This window comes from Nicotiana tabacum, chromosome 20, assembly GCF_000715075.1.
Source record: "Nicotiana tabacum cultivar K326 chromosome 20, ASM71507v2, whole genome shotgun sequence".
Taxonomy (NCBI): Eukaryota; Viridiplantae; Streptophyta; class Magnoliopsida; order Solanales; family Solanaceae; genus Nicotiana; species Nicotiana tabacum.
The window spans coordinates 65,843,907-65,861,470 of record NC_134099.1 but is presented as its reverse complement, the minus strand read 5'-3'; the positions used below and the strand labels follow the sequence as shown (position 1 = coordinate 65,861,470).

The 17,564-nt window shown below is 35.2% G+C and overlaps 2 protein-coding genes across 3 annotated transcripts; both read left to right on the top strand.

The window, feature by feature from the left end:
- The first annotated feature begins 9,615 nt into the window (after window positions 1-9,615).
- On the top strand, window positions 9,616-11,965 carry LOC107815489 (uncharacterized). The gene is made up of 3 exons (XM_016641070.2): window positions 9,616-10,155; window positions 10,693-11,081; window positions 11,197-11,965. The coding sequence occupies exons 1-3, from the start codon at window positions 10,032-10,034 to the stop codon at window positions 11,548-11,550; spliced, it is 867 nt and encodes a 288-aa protein (XP_016496556.1). The 5' UTR covers window positions 9,616-10,031; the 3' UTR covers window positions 11,551-11,965.
- Window positions 11,966-14,154: 2,189 nt separating this feature from the next.
- LOC142174724 (uncharacterized) lies at window positions 14,155-16,800 on the top strand. Of its 2 annotated transcripts, none has more exons than XR_012703769.1 (6): window positions 14,155-14,943; window positions 15,027-15,212; window positions 15,292-15,677; window positions 15,792-16,355; window positions 16,440-16,493; window positions 16,562-16,800. XR_012703769.1 is itself a non-coding variant. In XM_075240860.1 (6 exons), the coding sequence occupies exons 4-6, from the start codon at window positions 16,122-16,124 to the stop codon at window positions 16,724-16,726; spliced, it is 453 nt and encodes a 150-aa protein (XP_075096961.1). In that variant the 5' UTR covers window positions 14,157-14,943; window positions 15,027-15,212; window positions 15,292-15,677; window positions 15,792-16,121; the 3' UTR covers window positions 16,727-16,795. The 2 variants fall into 2 exon arrangements, 1 of the variants encoding a protein (XP_075096961.1); XM_075240860.1 differs by having other exon boundaries at window positions 14,157-14,943; window positions 16,562-16,795.
- Window positions 16,801-17,564: the final 764 nt, after the last annotated feature.

Genomic DNA, 17,564 nt, shown 5'->3' with positions numbered 1-17,564 from the left:
CAACCTGGATCCACATAGTCAAAATTCGAGATTAGAACCAAATCCCGATTATCCATTCACCCCCAAGCCCAAAAATATAATTTATTTTGAAATTCGACCTTAATTCGAGGTTTAAATCTCACTTTCACCAAATCAATAAATTCTACCCAAATCCACTAATTTCTACCTTGAAATTCATAGATTTGATGATAATATTCATAAAAAAGTAATTGAAATTGATTGAAAACAAGTTAAAGTTGTTTACCTATGAATTTGGGAAGAAAATGCTATCCAAAAATGGACTCTGTGGAGTATAAAGTTGAAAATAATGGTGTAAAATGAGCTAAGTCCCGAAATTTCCAACCTTTGCTGCAAATGTCGCAATTGCAAACTCTTATTCGCAATTGTGACCATCGCAAAAGAAAACCATTGATCGCAAATGCGATCAGTGTCCTAGACACACAGTTGTCACAAATGCGACATTTCCTTCGCATTTGCCAAAGCCCTCCATTTCGCAAATGTGAAGCTGCTCTATAATGCCCGGTACCGCAAATGTGCCACCACAGTCTCTAATATGATGATCCCCCATATCACAAAAGCGACTCAAATTTCGCAAATGCAAAGTGCTCAGTCCCAGCCCCTCTTCGCAAATGTGATCCATCACACACTAAAGTGATGCTCGCATTTGCGATCAGGTACCTCGCAATTGCAAGATTTGCAAGCAATCCTCACCAGCAGTTCAAATTTTTTTTAAAATTCATCTGAAACTCATTTGAACCCCTCAGGCTCCAATCCGAACATTCACACAAGTGTAATAATATCATACAAACTATCTCGCTATCTCAAATCATTGAAATTACATCAAATATCAAGAATCGGTCATCAAAACTCAAGATTTTCAACTTAAAACATATTTTTTCTAATTTTTCACATAATGTGCCAAAACACCTTTGAGTCACCCGGGACCCCAACCAAACATGCGTACAAGTCTAAAAACACTATATGAACCTACCGGAATCGTCAAATCACCGATCCGAGGTCGTTTACTAAAAACGTTGACAGTGGTCAACTCTAGTCGTTTTTAAAGCCAAAAATTATATTTTCTTTAAAATTTCACATGTAAGCTTCCGAAAAACGACATGGATCACGTACGCACGTCATGTATCACCAAATAAATCTATGGGAGTTCTCGTAACATAGAAAAGGGAGCTAGTACTCAAAACGACCTATCGGATCGTCACATATATATTAGAGTTTTGATTGTTATTAATATAAAAAATTAAAAAAAAATTATTTTGCTGAATCATTTTATTATAGAACTCCATTAAATTATATGCTTAATTAATATTTTTTACTTTTTTTGTCTTAAAATAGTATTTTACTTTTTTATAGGTAAATCTGTTACATAGACAAAATAAAAAATAATTATCATGATTTTGTAGAAGTAAAATAGAAAAGATAAAGATTGATAATATAAGGGTAAAATAGGTGTTTAAAAAAGTCGATTGATATATGGACGCAGAATATCTATTGTTCAAAGTTAAGGTGTGAGTTCAATTTGTAAAGCAAAGTAGAGTAGAAATAATTTTTACCCTTATTTAAAATGAGAGGTGACTAACAGTCTATATTATTAGTTCTGGACCTTCAGATTTTAATTTTGGGGAGCTGTCAACTTTTGATAAAGTACAAAGGGAAGTTTTATTCTGTGTTTCATATCTTTTTATCTCACAAATTTGTGGACCCTAATCTTATACTTCTGGGTCCATAAAAATTTGGGTCCACAAAATGATGGGACAAAAAAATTATCTTATACAACTAGTATAAGTTGTACGATATACAAAATAAAAATTATAAGTATAGAAAGATACTAAGGAGAAAGCCACATCTACGTCAGCCCCCATGCCTCAGAGAACGATTGATTGGGACTTGATTGGCACCTTTGTTTTTATCTTTCCTTTGCCTCGTTGTCATCTGCAACTCTTTCTATCCTCTCCTTCTGTGATTTCTTTATTTGTTTCGAGTTTGGGTGGACTTCTAAACTTCCATTCTCTAGGACTTTCGAGCATCTTCCGATATTTTTCGTAATTAAGAAGAGGAAGAAATCTTATTTTTGTAAAAGTAAAAGAAATAAGAGGAAGAAATCTTATTTTTCTCTTTTATAAAAAGAAAAAGAGGGGTCGTGAGAAAGGATTACTCGTCAAGTAAGTATTAGGTACGAACACACTTGTACGAATTCAGATAACAGCTGCGAGGAAGAAATCGAAAAAAATGGTACCTGACCAAAAAACCTGAATCAATGAATATTATTTAATAAATTATTGTTCATGGATGTTACACATGATAGGATTAAATTGCATATTTATAGTTTTCATATCCTTGGGGATGAATCCATTGTCTCCATCTGAAACATTACTTGTAAGCATTAGAAAAGTACCAAAAAGAGGAAGAGAGGAATATATATATATATATATATCAAATTTGTTCCATCGTAACAAAGAGTAATGGATAAGACATTCCTTTGCACCCACTAATTTAAAATTTGATGTACCAAAAAATTAACTTTAAAAGTTTGAAGGACCTAACGGTATTTGGATGATGAAAAAAAATTTCTTTGAGGAAAATGGCTTCCTGTATTTGTTACATTGGAATATGAATATTGAGCTTTTATAATGACTTAAGATGGGACTCATTTTTTTCTGGAAATATCTTAACTGTTTTTAAATAATTTTTCAAATGGAACCATGTTTCTTGATTCCAAACGCACATGCGCACATTAAGAACAATGAAATATGCCATTTGATGGTCCATGACAGTTAACATATAACTTTAATTTAATTCGCTTTAAATTGTGGAGGTGTGTGAAGTACGACATTCATTGGGATAATCATCTTAGTTAGAATCTTATTCTTATAAAGAGAAAACTTCGTTTCATATAAGGATAGGTTAAAAATATAAAAATTCTCGGGAAAAAAAAAAAAGAATAAGAAGATAATGCCCATTTTGGACGGAATATGAATCAGAATCCCTATCCGAAAACGTGGAAGAAAACCTCATGGAGTTGAACTTTAAAAAAAAAACTCTTATTTTCACCATATACACTCTAATTTTGAGACCTCATGGAGTTGATGTGAAAACGCAAGGACTTATAAGTTAAATTTCATGTTTGCACAAAAGAGAAAAATTGAGGATATATGAGTTCTAAAATCAGTTAATCTTTTAACGACCTTTATCTTTATCCAAGCAAAATTTCTAAACATCATTGCGATATATGAAAAGTAGAAGTTTTGATAAAAAGATAGTATGAGACAAACAGTCCAACGATACAATTTTATGAAATGTGCATATTAGGAGGAAAATAATATAAAGGAAAAGTTTTTATTTTTCCTTTGTTTTGATTGACAGCAGAAAAGCTACTGTTTAACCAGAAAATTAGAATTTCGGTCAAAGCTTATTTTTAGAAGTACTCGGACTACTGATAATCAAATAAAGGAATATTTTTGCAATGACAAAGGAAAGTTAGAACGAGAAATAGCAGAGTAATCAATGTAAAGCAATGCAAATAAGTATATTCTAGTAATAATCAGTGTGTCCATACAAATGTTATTTCTCTCCCTTTTATAGCTATTTCTAAGTACAACGTTTCTTGCCGCTCATAATCGAGTCATAATGAGCAATTAATGACATTAATGAAACGTTATAATTGGCAATCGTAACTGTTTCGTGAAGATTCTGTAACGTTTCTAATTATTCATGCTCATTAACTGAAGGTTAACGAATCTGTACTTTTTGTTGTCTTGGTTCATCCCACCGATATCTCTTCAAATTATGAAAAGACTCGAGCAACTATTTCTTCTTGTCTCTTAGACGCCTTGCTCGTACCTATTAAGACTCGATCTCTTTAAGTACTCTCCTCCAGCTGTCACTTTCCTAATGATCCACGTGTCTTGCTAGGGCAGCTGTTGATACCCAATTTTTCTCTCATATATTTTTAATGCATATATACTTTCAAAATAGGGCATGAACATCAACCAGTATTTTTCCATAATTTTCTATAATTTTTAAAGAGATTTTAATTAATTTATTCCAGCATTTTATTATCTAAATTATTTCTAATTGCATCATAAATAATTTTATAATGATTTATTACTTGATTTTTATCATCTATCTTTATATTAAGCTCTAATCATTTTATGCATAAATAAATTATATCTTTAAGCTATAATTGCAATAATAGCCCTTATATGCATAATTACATTATTTACACGGAAAATGACTTTTTATATTTTATAATATTAAGTAATTATTTTGAATCATTTTTATGCATAAATATCATTTTTTATCATTTATTAGTTGTTTTCATAAATTATTTTATCAAATTAATTGGGTGTTTAACAAATAGCCTCTTTTAATTTGATTTCTTCCGGACCTGGCCCAAATTACCACCCCAGCCCATTAAATTAACCCATTAACCCATAACCCAATTTTTATAACCCGCCCAACCCCTAAATTCGATCCTGGCCGTTGATCTTAAAAGATCAACGGTCCAGGATATTCTTACCATTTTTAGTTAACCAACAACCCGCAAACCCTAATTATTTTACCAAATCCGCTGCCCCTAAAACCCTCTCCTCCTCTCTTATCTCTTACCCTCCTCCTAACCCTAGCTCGTCGTCACCAGAATCCCTTCGATCCATAGATTTCTTCTTCGATTCTAGGCCTTATATATCCGGCCTCCTATCTCTACTGGTTGTTCGACTTCCATGTTATTTGATGGAATCTCAAAGAGATTCGACACAGACTTGGTTCAAATCCCTCAGTTTCTCGATGAATCAGTCTATGTTCATTTCTATGTTTGTGAGTACTGATATCTTCGTGTTTATGGCTTCAAATCTCTGGTTGAAACCAGATTTTTTAACCTCTATTTATTTTTTTACATAACCTAATTATTTCTGGCTAAATCGTTCAGATCTCCTTAGATTTGAAGCGGTTTGAGTTTGTTTGTTACTTTTCCTTTAAGATTCTGCTATTTTTCTTATTATTGTTGATCGATTTTCGTTTTTCCGTAAAAGCTAGGGTTTTATCTTTTTAAGTTTCTGCAAAATGTTTTAAATGTTTAAATGTTTAATTGTTTAACTCTGATTTTCTTCCTTTATTTTTCGACTGATTTTCATCCCTATGTCTTTATGACCTAGGGTTTCTAATTATTCTACTGCTTGCTATAATATTTGCTCGTTTATTTTGGCTCTATCAAATAAACTGATTAATTGGTTTACTTGCTTAAATAAGGTTTGAAATTATACTCCTTTTCAAAACTGATATCTCTTCGAAAGATTCTTACTTATTCTTTCCATATATGTGATTCATAATTGGTGCTACTTTCTTTAATTATATTACTAGCCTTATTTCTGGGTTTTGATTATTTTGACCAACCTATAAATGGCCTCTGGACTTATTGATTTCCTTATTAAAACCTCAATTTTGTCCGCTAATTGATTTCGTATGAGATTCTCCTTAATTTAAGTGACATTTTCAGGATTTTGTCCTCTTAATTGATTGATGTTTAGCCCTAATTAACTGGTTAATTGATTTTGCATATCTTATTTGTGTGCCCTTGATTTCCCTACCTTACTTGTTTACTCTATTGTATGCTATATAATCCTTTCACCATTCTGATTTTAAAAGATACACCTACGTTTACGAGCATATGCTGAGACACATAAGACACTCTTACGCTTACGAGCACACGCTGAGGCACACAAGACACACCTACACTTACACACTTACACTCACACAACTTGAGTTCTTTCTATCACTCTGATTTTCTGCATTGTCTAGCCGGCTGAAAGACAAGGCTAGACTCATGGATTCCACCTGCCTTCACCTTCCTATTTACTTTCTTCACTAACTGGTATGTCTTAATTCCTGATTATCTTGTTATATTCTATGTTTATGTAGTCAGTCCATTACAGACCTCAGCATGTTTCTGTTTCTTGTTTATTTCTCTCTTAACTAAGCATGCCTTAATTCATGTTAACCTATCCTGTTCTATGTGCTGGTATGGTTAGTTTACCTTAGCATGTTTCTGTCTGATCCATGATTCCTGTGTACTTCTTTCTAGACTAGTATGCTTAAATTCCTATCATCCTGCTCTATGTGTTTGTTTTGGTTAGTTATTTTAACTTCAACATGTTTTTCTATTCAATACATGTTTATACAATTCCACCAAGTGATAATTAATAAACCAAGTCAACTTCAGTCATGTGAAACCTTGTTTATTCAGTTGTATGCCTCTGTTCATAACATGTTTAGGTACTGCAAATATGTATGGTCAGTTCTGTTTGTAATTCAAGTGCCCCTGCTCTTTTGTGATTGGTTTAATTGACACCGTATTTATACCAATCTGTCTAGATTCTGCTTGTCTAGGTAGAATTCTATTTCTGTTTGCTCCTGAAAAAATATTTTTCTAAAACTATCCCCTACCCCTTATATATACTATTTTCATAACTTCTACTCTTAGTTGCCTAGGTTCATACCAACTCCAGTGTGAGAACTTCCTAGGGTCCTTGAGACTCCTCCGAACTCTGACACATTGGGGCTGGTCTTCCAATCTCTTACAAACTGTTTCTTTGAGAAAGGTTCTGGTGTGAACATTGCCCAGGGTCCCTGAGGCCCTTAGAACTTTGACGCACAAGAAGCCCAGTTTTGTGTATCGCGGATGGACTGCTTGTATGCTTCAGACTTGCTTAGCTTGAAGGCCTGGTTTCCAGGTTGATATTGGGCTTGCGAAGGCTCCCTATAGTGTAATGAATAGCTTTGTATAATTCATTCATATTGGTCTGTAATAATGTAATAATTCTTATAAAAACTGATATGGGGTTATTAGCAAAAGCTGGGGAGGGATTTTTATATATCTTTGCCAGGTTCAGGCAGAAATCTTGCCTATAGGTTATTGTGTGAATGTTACTGCTCGCCTAGAAATCCTGCCTATAGGATCTTGTCTCACCACTTGTAATCCAGAATTCTCATACTCTGGAATACTAGACATCCTGCTTATAGTTTGTTTGTCATTTCTGCATCAAGAATTAATGTTCTACGCATATTCTCATTCTCAATGTGCATTAGAAGATCACGTATATAGGATCTTCTTTGTGTAAACTACTGAACTTGCTTGGCAATTTCTTAATGTATCTGCCCACATAGATTCTATGCTTATAGGAGATATATAAAAATTCGTTTCTGCAATTTAGATATCATGCCTATAAAGAATTTAAAATCAGTTTTCTGTATTTTAGATATCATGTCTGTAGGATATAAAATCAGTTTATGCAATTCAGATATCATGTCTATAGGAAATAAATAAATTAGTCCCAACACCTAGAAATCATGTTTATAGGAGCTAACTGATTCTGTAAATTAGAAAGCATGTCTATAAGATCTAAAGAGATAAAAACCTATTTGTTAAAATCAGTAACTGGTTTATAAACTGTAGTCGTTAATTATCAGTTTTAGATACCATGCCTATATGATTCTGCTCTGGTCCTCACTTAGGCAAGCCTGTAGGGTAATTAAGAATTCTAGGTCTAAAACTGTGATTTTTTGCTGCTTGGAACATGTCCAGATTCAGAATATTAACAAAATTCAGTAGGCAAACTGATAGGTAATGTTGTTGGCTTTAATAAAGTTGTGATGTATATTCTGTTTATGCTCATCTAGATATCCTGCCTATAGGGTTTTAAATTGATAAAATTCTCTGTTTGAATTGCATGCATTTGCTGTTTACTTGTGTAGGTTAACATGAGCCTTTATTTGCTTCTTATGTGACAGTCCTATTTGAATTTTTGTTTGTTGCTTAGCTTTCTCATTTTTAAGCAACATAAGTGAGTCTAGAACTATCCAAAGTAGAGGTCCTAAACACCTCCAGGACTATAGGTAAGGGACGAGTAGTGCACGCATAAGGTACGCATTAGAAGCTGCTGGAACGCTTAGGTAACAACTGAAAAATAGTAATGTGGTAGTAAAAGAAATAATGACCTGTGCGTTAATGCTATACGTAACACCCCAATTTGGGGAAAGTTACCAAGTATTGCATGGAAATGATCTTATAGGCTAAAAAACCTAGGACCCCTTTAACGTAATTTGTCTAAATTGTTTTCCATAAGAATAATTCGCTTAATTGAGTTTGGTCGGGACCCACCATTGTGGATCTCGAGAGGTGCCTAACACCTTCCCCTCAAGGTAATTTCGATCTCTTACCCGATCTCTGGTGATGTAAACTGGTTCCATGAGTTATTTGCTTTAGGTGCCCTAATGCACCCTAATCCGTTAGGTAGCGACTCTTCAAATCTCTTACCCAATCCCAAAAGAAAAGGAGTTTTTCTAAAAATATCGAAACCTGGACTTCGCGAGGAAAAAAGGGGCGTGGCATCAGCCACATAATTAATTCCAAGTGTAGTATTGATTTTCTACAATACAGGCACAAACAAGGCTGATTGAGCTCAACAATTGGTATGATAGTTCAGATTGATGATACATGGCTTGATTTGCTTGCCCCGACGAACTTGGAGATGCGCACACACAAAAAAGTTAGTTGTGTGCTTCAGTTGTTCTAAATGCTCCAACGATATAGGCGGCACACGGTAAATCTCATAATTTGACCCATGAATCATGGTAATGGACCACGTGACACTTAGTTCGATCGAGGGGTAGACCGGTGGATCGTGGTGTTGGAGCCACATAGAACTTAGTGGGCGTTTGGACATAAGAATTGTAAAATTTCAAAAAAAAAAAAAAGTGAAATTATTTTTCAAGTGAAAATAGTATTTGAAAATTAGAGTTGTGTTTAGACATGAATATAATTTTGGGTTGTTTTTCAATTTTTGTGAGTGATATGAATGAAAATTTTAAAAAATAATTTTTTGGAGTTTTTCAAATTTTCAAAAAAATCCAAAATTCATTTTCAAGTGAAAGTTGAAAATTTTTATGGCCAAACACTGATTTCAGAAAAAAGTAAAAAAATAATTCGAAAAAAAAAGAGAAAAAATTCTTATGTCCAAACGGGTTCTTAGTTTGAGAGAAAAAGATTATTGGGTATGCGAACATAGTTTCACGTTGCTATAAAATTGAGAACCTACTGCTTTTACTTGTCATATAGGCATTCTGAATTTCATAATCCTATTATATTTATTTTCTTCTCTTCAATTTCATTTCCTTTTTCCTTTTCATAAATTGATAAATAATAAAAATGATTACTATATTTCAAGGGCCATCATGGTAAATAAACACAGATGTTCCCACTAAGTAGATCTAAGAATCTTCATTTAGGAGCTCAACTACTGCTCCATCCGTTTTAATTTAAATGAGGTAGTTTGATTCGGCACGCGGAGTTTAAAAAAAAAGATATTTAAAACTTTTGATTTTAAAAATTTAAAGGGTAAAAGTTTTATGGGACCAAAATATTTGTGTAGTTATAAAAACTTTTTATTATGATAAAATAGGTAAAATAAAAAATTTAAATGTATATTATTCTTTTTTGAACGAGCTAATAAAAAATATTTCATTTAATTTGAAATAGAGGAATTACTATTTATTTGGCTTTGTCCACCATGTTATAAGTTCCCTTAATCAAAGAAACCTTCCACTTTCCCAAGTTAAATTAATCACTAAACTTAGTGCCCTACACATTCCTCTCTCTTGTCATCCAAACAACCATCTTCACATTTCTTCTCCGCTCCAACTCCTTCGCTCTTCCTAATATCTTGTCAAAACTCAAGACTCAATCTAGAGTCTCTGTGTATAGTCTATATTCATATTCAGGGTCGATGATGGTGGTGGTGATCAGAAGCAGGTGCTCTCACACTTCCCACATCACTGAAATTATTATCACCAGCTTCTTTCGCCACAAGCTCTAAATCACAAGTGTTTCCATATACATACTACTACAAAAGTAGTCTTTAACAAAGAAAAAAGATACACAAGATCATGCCGATCTTCGGTTCTTGATCTCTCTATGGCGGTTTCTTGATCAGGTTCTTTAATACATAGATTCTGCAGCTATGGCTGGTCCAGAATTGTTCTACGGCGATGCTGCTGGTTTTAATGGTATTCTGCTTCAGAACCAGGGGCTTATGTCTTCATTTGCTACAAAAGAGGCTGTTGGTTCTCCTGCTTCTTTCCTTGGTACATAATTCTCCTCTTTTGTTTCTCTGCGTTGACCCTTATTATATTTTGTTCTGTAATTAGCGTTTTCAAAAGTTACAAAGGGAAAAGCTGATTTTTTAATATACAGTAATTGTTATTGAAGTTGAGGTTTATTCATAAGCTGTAGATGTGATAGTATGCTTGGGCCTGCCGTTGTGTTATATGTTGAATAATGCTATCTTTGTATGTGGTATATTTAAACTTTGATATAAATCTGATCAGATCTTGATTCTTTAAATCAGTTTGGGATTTTTTTCGGTGTGTTATATAGAATTGGATCATTCGGTAGGTTATCTTTTATTTGATAATTGATGTGAATGATGAAATTGAACTTGTATATACGTAGATTGTGAATGATGGAAATGATTGAACTTTTATTTAGTGCAGTGAATGATGGAAATGATTGAACTTTTATTTAGTGCAGTGAATGATTGAAATGAAAAGGAATTTGGATTTGGAATTGAATTTTGTCGATTGAAATTCTGCTAATTGTTCTCTTGTCACTTTATCTTTCAGCCTCCGGTTCCATGGTCAGCTTTCGTGGTGTAAACGGAGGGAACAAATCAGCTAGGTCATTCTTTCAGTCAGTCGAAGAGAATGAAACAGATGAGTTGGAGGAATATTTACATCAACCAGAGCAAAAGAGGCGACTTACAGCTGACCAATTACAGTTTCTTGAGAAGAGTTTTGAGGTGGAGAACAAACTGGAACCAGAGAGAAAAGACCAGCTTGCTAAAGAGCTCGGTTTGCAACCTCGCCAAATAGCGATATGGTTTCAGAATCGTCGTGCACGATGGAGGACAAAACAGCTCGAGAATGATTACGAGGCGCTGAGAAATAAATATGACAATCTGAAAGCAGACTACATCAATCTTCTCAAAGAGAAGGATGATCTAAGAGCTCAGGTAATGACCTTTATAACATACTGAAATCACAAGCTCCTTTTGATTTTGTGTCATAGTAAAGTTTCATTTTTGAGCTAGTGGACAATGTTTATGTGAGAATTCAATCTTTGCGCAGGTTATCCAGTTCACTGATAAGCTGCTACTCAAGGAGAAAGAAAAGGGGGAACTGGCTACTTCTGATATAAAGGAACTTTCCGATGCATCGCCAAAAGAAAACATGATTGATCAGAAAGTGTCGGCTATTACCCTTAAGCAGCACGAAGACTTGAATTCTGTTAAAAGTGACGCCTTTGATTCAGAAAGCCTGGTGCAATCCTCTATCTTAGACCAGTCAGATTTATCTCAAGATGAAGAAGAAAACTTGAGCAAGAATCTGGTTGTACATGATCATTATCCCATGACATCCTCAAACTTGAGCTGCTTTGGATATCCAGGTGAAGATCAGGGCTTTGGTTTCTGGTCATTTTAAGTTCTTGAGTTTACGTAAAATATAGTTACATGTCCTTTGTTTGATTATGGTGGTGTCCGGGCCAGCGGCTTATATGCACCTCGCGACTCTGAATACCTGCTACTTTCCACTATCTCCATCTAGTTGGAGACAGGGCATAGGCTGACATTTTGACGGAAAAAAGTTCCAAGGTATGGGTCACTTAGTTGGGAACTTTTGGGTATTGTGCTTTATCTTGTTCATTGTACCTCTCGTGAAGTTTTAACTTTTGTCAACTAGGAGATGGATTTCTGAGTCTCAGCTATTAATTGGAAGTAGTATTCTGATGTATACTATGAATAAATCCATAAACATGTAAAATGGAGATGATGTTACCAAAAGGCTATTGTTTGTTAAATTCTATGATGTTCCAATAGATAGTCAGCTTTTTCCTTCATAGACTATTAGTATAACTTAACCCTCCCCCGCCCCTTCTTGAAGGTTAATTTTTCGATATGCGATTTTGTTAGTTTAATAAAAATAACTCTAAGAAACAACATTCAAATTAATTACTCAAGTTTTCTGATCTTCATCTTCTATTCTCAAAAGACTCTATGCCATAAATGGGTTAAACTTTTACTGCACTTTATTGTACGAGTGGAAGTCCTAGTCTTCCTAAAGTATAGAAGTCGTTGGTGGATTGAATGACAAAATCACACATTCACGATTTACATGCAAAAGTAAAATCACTCTTTGCTTGTCCTCTTAAAGAAACAAGTTGATTTAGTGGAATGCCTTGTAAAAGGGAAACAACCAGTATTTAACATTTAATAGTTCCAAGAATATTCTGTGGAAATCAAAGCAAATTTAGGATTCTGGTCTGCCATTGCTTTCAATTCTGCGTATCAACATTACATGAAGGAGGTGAATCCGGAACCAAAATGTAGTTTTTTGATTCAAAATACGCAAATAAGTGTTAAAAAAAAGTTATCAAACTATATATAACGCCACAAATAGTGGCGCTATACAGTAACGTTAACTGCATCGTTACTGTATAGCGTCACTATTTGTGGCGCTATACTGACACACCTTACATAGCTTACATAGCGCCATTAATAGTGGCGCTATACCCCTTATTATCATCACACATAGCGCCATTAATAGTGGCGCTATACCCCTTAATACAAATCCTCCCGTCTTCTTCTTCTTCTTCTTCGTTTCATCTCCCTCATTTCTTACTCCCTTCTGGTCCCCCCCCTCCCCGATTCTGCCCCAATAAAAAATTTGGGTCCCCCCGGCACATAAAAGTTGAATATTGGTGGTCTCACTGTCGAGTAGAGCTTCGTGTTATTGTGGATTCACTCTTTCGGAGTCAAAATTTCGATCTATTTATATTTCGAAAATTCTAAATCGAGGTATTTCGATTTATTTTAAGTTGAAACTTTTATAACAATGCATATTACTTGATTTGTATGTGTTCTATTTCGGTTTGTGTTTATTTTTTCCGAAACTAGCATGTTAAATTTTATCCGGATTTAATTTTAGTGTTGTATAAAAATATGTAAATTAACTAAAAAATGTGTTTGTTAATATCCTCATGTATATTTATGTATTTTTATGCCGTTTAGTTTAGATTATTTTTTAGCGTAGTAAAATGTAGACCTTTTTAGTGTAGTAAAACGTAGACCCTTTTAGCGTAGTAAAATTTAGAGCCTTGTAGCGTAGTATTGTGTAGTAATTGTTTAATTATCTTATATTCTAGCACGAAACCCATAATTATAGAAAATTCATATATATATATATATATATATATATATATATATATATATATATATATATATATATATATATATATATATATATATATATATATATATATATATAATATTCTTACAATTAATTTATTAAAAAATATGAATAAAAATTATAAAAAAACATAAAATTATTAATGATAGTTTGGTACTACTGGGCCTCAGAAAATCTAGCACGAAACCCATAATTATAATATATAAAATCTAGCACGAAACCCATAATTATAAAAATTATATATATAATTTTTACAATTAAGTTATTAAATAAATATGAATAAAAATTATTAAAAAAACATAAAATTATTAATGATAGTTTGGTACCACTGGGCTTCAGAAAATCTAGCACGAAACCCATAATTATAAAAATTATATATATATATATATATATATATATATATATATATATATATATATATATATATATATATATAATTTTTACAATTAAGTTATTAAAAAATATGAATAAAAATTATTAAAAAAATATAAAATTATTAATGATAGTTTGGTACCACTAGGCCTCAGAAAATCTAGCACGAAACCCATAAGTATATATATAATTCAGAAAATCTAGCACGAAACCCATAATTATAAAAATTATATATATATATATATAATTTTTACAATTAAGTTATTAAAAAATATGAATAAAAATTATTAAAAAACATAAAATTATTAATGATAGTTTGGTACCACTGGGCCTCAGAAAATTTAGCACGAAACCCATAAGTATATATATAATTTTTACAATTAAGTTGTTAAAAAATATGAATTTAAATTATAAAAAACACACATAAATTTTAATGATAGTTATTAAAAATTATGAATTTGCAGTTGACGACATGGATGCACCTATACATCCCGGCCCTCGGACGTCGGAGCTACTACCCCTACAGCCCCAGCATAGATCCGAGCATATATGGGGGGAGAGTTGCTTACGCAGACTTTTCGGGGCAGGAGAGTGGATTTATTGTGGGAGTTTTTGACTCCTCCCCGCGTTCTACATCCCCGTGTGGTCCATCACCTGGAGGAGATGAGATTATATAGGATCATTAGCATTGGCCGGATACAGTTCGACTATGCTTTGATCACGGCGTTGATTGAGCGGTGGCGACCGGAGACGCACACTTTTCATCTGCCCATCGGCGAAGCCACCATCACACTCCAGGACGTCGAGATTTTATATGGCCTGTCCACTGATGGCTTGCCAGTTTTACTGCCTGGGAATATGAGATATTTTAATCGGGCTTCATATATGGATATGCTGCACAGGCTCACGGGCTTCAAGTCCGAGGACCCAGATGTAGCAATTGGGAGCAGTCGTATGCAGTTGGTCCCCATTAGAGACCACTTGGTGCAGATCCACGATACTATCACCGACGACTCAGCGGAGGTGGATGTGGAGCAATATACGAGGCTGTTGTTGCTCCTTCTATTTGGGGGGTCTTGTTCCCGAACACTTCGGGGAAACCTAGTGAGCCTCCGTTTTTTGCATCATATTGCGGACTTCGATGATACAGTCAGCTACAGCTGGGGTGGTGTTGTCCTATCATTTCTGTACAGGCAGATGTGTCGGGCATCCATGGGCACACAGAGAGACGTTTATGGCTTTCTGCCACTTCTGCAGGTGACAACTTATTCAAATAATATGTCGTTTAGTTACAATTCTACCTAGTTATAGTTAATCTTTACGTCAACTTTGTATGTTAGGTTTGGGTGTGGGAGCGATTTCTGCAGCTTCGGCCACCTCTACCACAGCTACCGGCTAATGTACATATTCCTGATCTCCCTCTAGCTTGTAGGTGGGTATTGCGTCGTAGACTTGCACGAGAGTATCATGGCCATCATAATCTCCCCTTCTGTAGGGATGTGTTGGATTTTCTGGAGGACGCACAGGTGAATATCTAACTAAACTTACCAATTATTGTTTAACTAGGTGTTGCGCATACTAACGGTTTGTGTTATTATTTGATAGTTCATCTGGACGCCGTATAGCGAAGAGCTGATAGGTACCCTGCCAGCGTATTGCACGCAGGGCCGCCATATTTGGAGGGCTTCCGTCCCTCTCACGTGCCTCGATATTGTTGAGCATCATGCCTCAGAGCGAGTATTTCGTCAGTTTGGATTTCCGCAGCCTATACTGACTCGGCCTGCATGGGATCCTTTACATTATGAGAGGGATGATCGGATGAGGGTGGACGACACATTTATTGATTGGCTGACAGCGCAGTTGGGTATTTGGGACAGCCGAGGGGACTTGACCCCAGCTCCGCAACACTTTCCTATCGAAGTTTATATGGCATGGTACCGCACTGTTTCCTGACTTTTTATCGGGAACCCAGTTCATCAAGTAGATGGTCGGTACGTCTCACACGCCGGGAGACATGAGGCTCTGGTATGTTTTCTGTTATTATCAATTACATTAATAGTAATTTCTAGTCAAATACGTAGTTTATATTAAAAACTTTTGTGCAGGCGATTGGATTGCATACCGTATATCGTATGGGGCAGCAGATGCAGAGTTATGTCCACGATCCTGTGATCATGCAGGACTATAGTCGTCGCTTAATGGATGTGGCTGCCCAGACACTACAGCGAGGCCGATCGGATCAGCGTTTGGCATACCAGCCAGATTATGTTGACCCAGCCACGTACCAGCGAGGCCGTGGTATGCCACGAGGTGGTAGCCGATGAGCTGCTGCTGCTTCACGACGACCTGCTGGTGCTGGACGACGTGGTCGTGGGCGGAGAGGAGGTCCCCAGCAAGGGGGCTTTGAGGCTTCTGCTGATGATGTTGCTGCTGATATGGGAGGTGGCATGCATGAGACCGACATGCCGTCTTACAGCCTTGGCATTTATGACACTCCAGGGACGTCGCAGGTGACCCCATCGGGTCAATTCTTGATCACGGGCTCGGATTTTCAAGGAGTGGAGTTGGGTAGATATTTCCTTGGCCCGTCTACCACTGATGAGTCTCGACCGATCCGAGATTTTGATAGTGGGCACCGACTGAGTTATGGCAGCTCATCACATGCGCAGGTATGAGTTTATTAGTATTAATTTTATTATTGTTTTTACTATAACTTATTTATTTTCTTTAACTTTATTAATTTACTTTTTTAGGCTTCATGCGATGCTGCGACAGATGACTACATTCAGGATCCAGACACGATTATGGTAAGACAATATAAATTTTTGTGAATTGTTATGTTGTTTTCTATACTAAGTTTGATATTATTATGTAGCCTTCTACTGGACCTGACAGCACCACCGATACATGTCATCCTGTGCCGCATCCGGCCATAAGGAGACAACTTGATGATGATGATCCTGATAGCGTACCCGGGCGGCAGGGGATGCGCCTCAGGCCAACGGCTACTTTGAGACACACCGGATGCGGGACACATTGATTCGGTCTTCCATTTTTATGTTTTTTTGGTGTGAATAATATTTTTGTATACATTAACAACAATATTTAATCGAATATGACAGTTACTTTTTTTTAGTTCTCATTTCGTTTTATAGTATTTGGTATAGTAACACAATAACTTAAACTTAACTTCCACTTAAATTAAAATAAAATTTAGTACAACAAACAAGGAAAACATTACTACAACACAAACATAACAGGCCAACATAATAAAAATACATGTCATATGAAAATGACACTAAACACATACACGCCAATGCTCCATCCTCAGTTGTCATTTATTCTTCGCTCCAACCACTTAAATCGTTCTTCCATTTGTTCTTTTTCTTCTTCTAACTCTTTCACTCTCGCCTTCACCTCCGCAAGTTCCCGTTTATATTTTTCGTTGCGTTCCTTGTGTGCTTCACAATTCCATTCTGCTCTCCATTTTTTATCTTCCACCTCCTTCAGTTTCTCCCTCATTTCTGTAATAATTCTATCTCCCTCCTTTTGTATTCTATGCTGGTATAACCACATATTATGAAATTCATGTAATCTATCCCTGTAGCTTTCCTGATAACATGGTTCCTCAGCCCATTCATCAAATTCACAAGTAGGTTCGTCGGGTTGCTGGTACAACGTGTTCATACAGCACCAATAGCAGCGTCCAACGTTAGCACCTTCCCACCCACAATCCATCATGCATGGTTTTCCACATAAGCAAATTGGTGGACGACCGGGTTGAGCCATTTGTGAAATATTTGCTTATAATAAAAAACCTTACTTACTTTTAATGAAATATTTCTTGGGGGAAATTTTTAGCACACAAAATAACTACA

Bases quoted from the DNA above. Each gene is read 5' to 3' on its own strand.
- LOC107815489 (XM_016641070.2), top strand. From the start codon at position 10,032: ATGGCTGGTCCAGAATTGTTCTACGGCGATGCTGCTGGTTTTAATGGT. The intron at 10,156-10,692 runs GTACATAATTCT...TTTATCTTTCAG, and splicing joins TTCTCCTGCTTCTTTCCTTG to CCTCCGGTTCCATGGTCAGC. The intron at 11,082-11,196 runs GTAATGACCTTT...ATCTTTGCGCAG, and splicing joins AGGATGATCTAAGAGCTCAG to GTTATCCAGTTCACTGATAA.
- LOC142174724 (XM_075240860.1), top strand. From the start codon at position 16,122: ATGGGAGGTGGCATGCATGAGACCGACATGCCGTCTTACAGCCTTGGC. The intron at 16,356-16,439 runs GTATGAGTTTAT...TTACTTTTTTAG, and splicing joins GCAGCTCATCACATGCGCAG to GCTTCATGCGATGCTGCGAC. The intron at 16,494-16,561 runs GTAAGACAATAT...ATTATTATGTAG, and splicing joins AGGATCCAGACACGATTATG to CCTTCTACTGGACCTGACAG.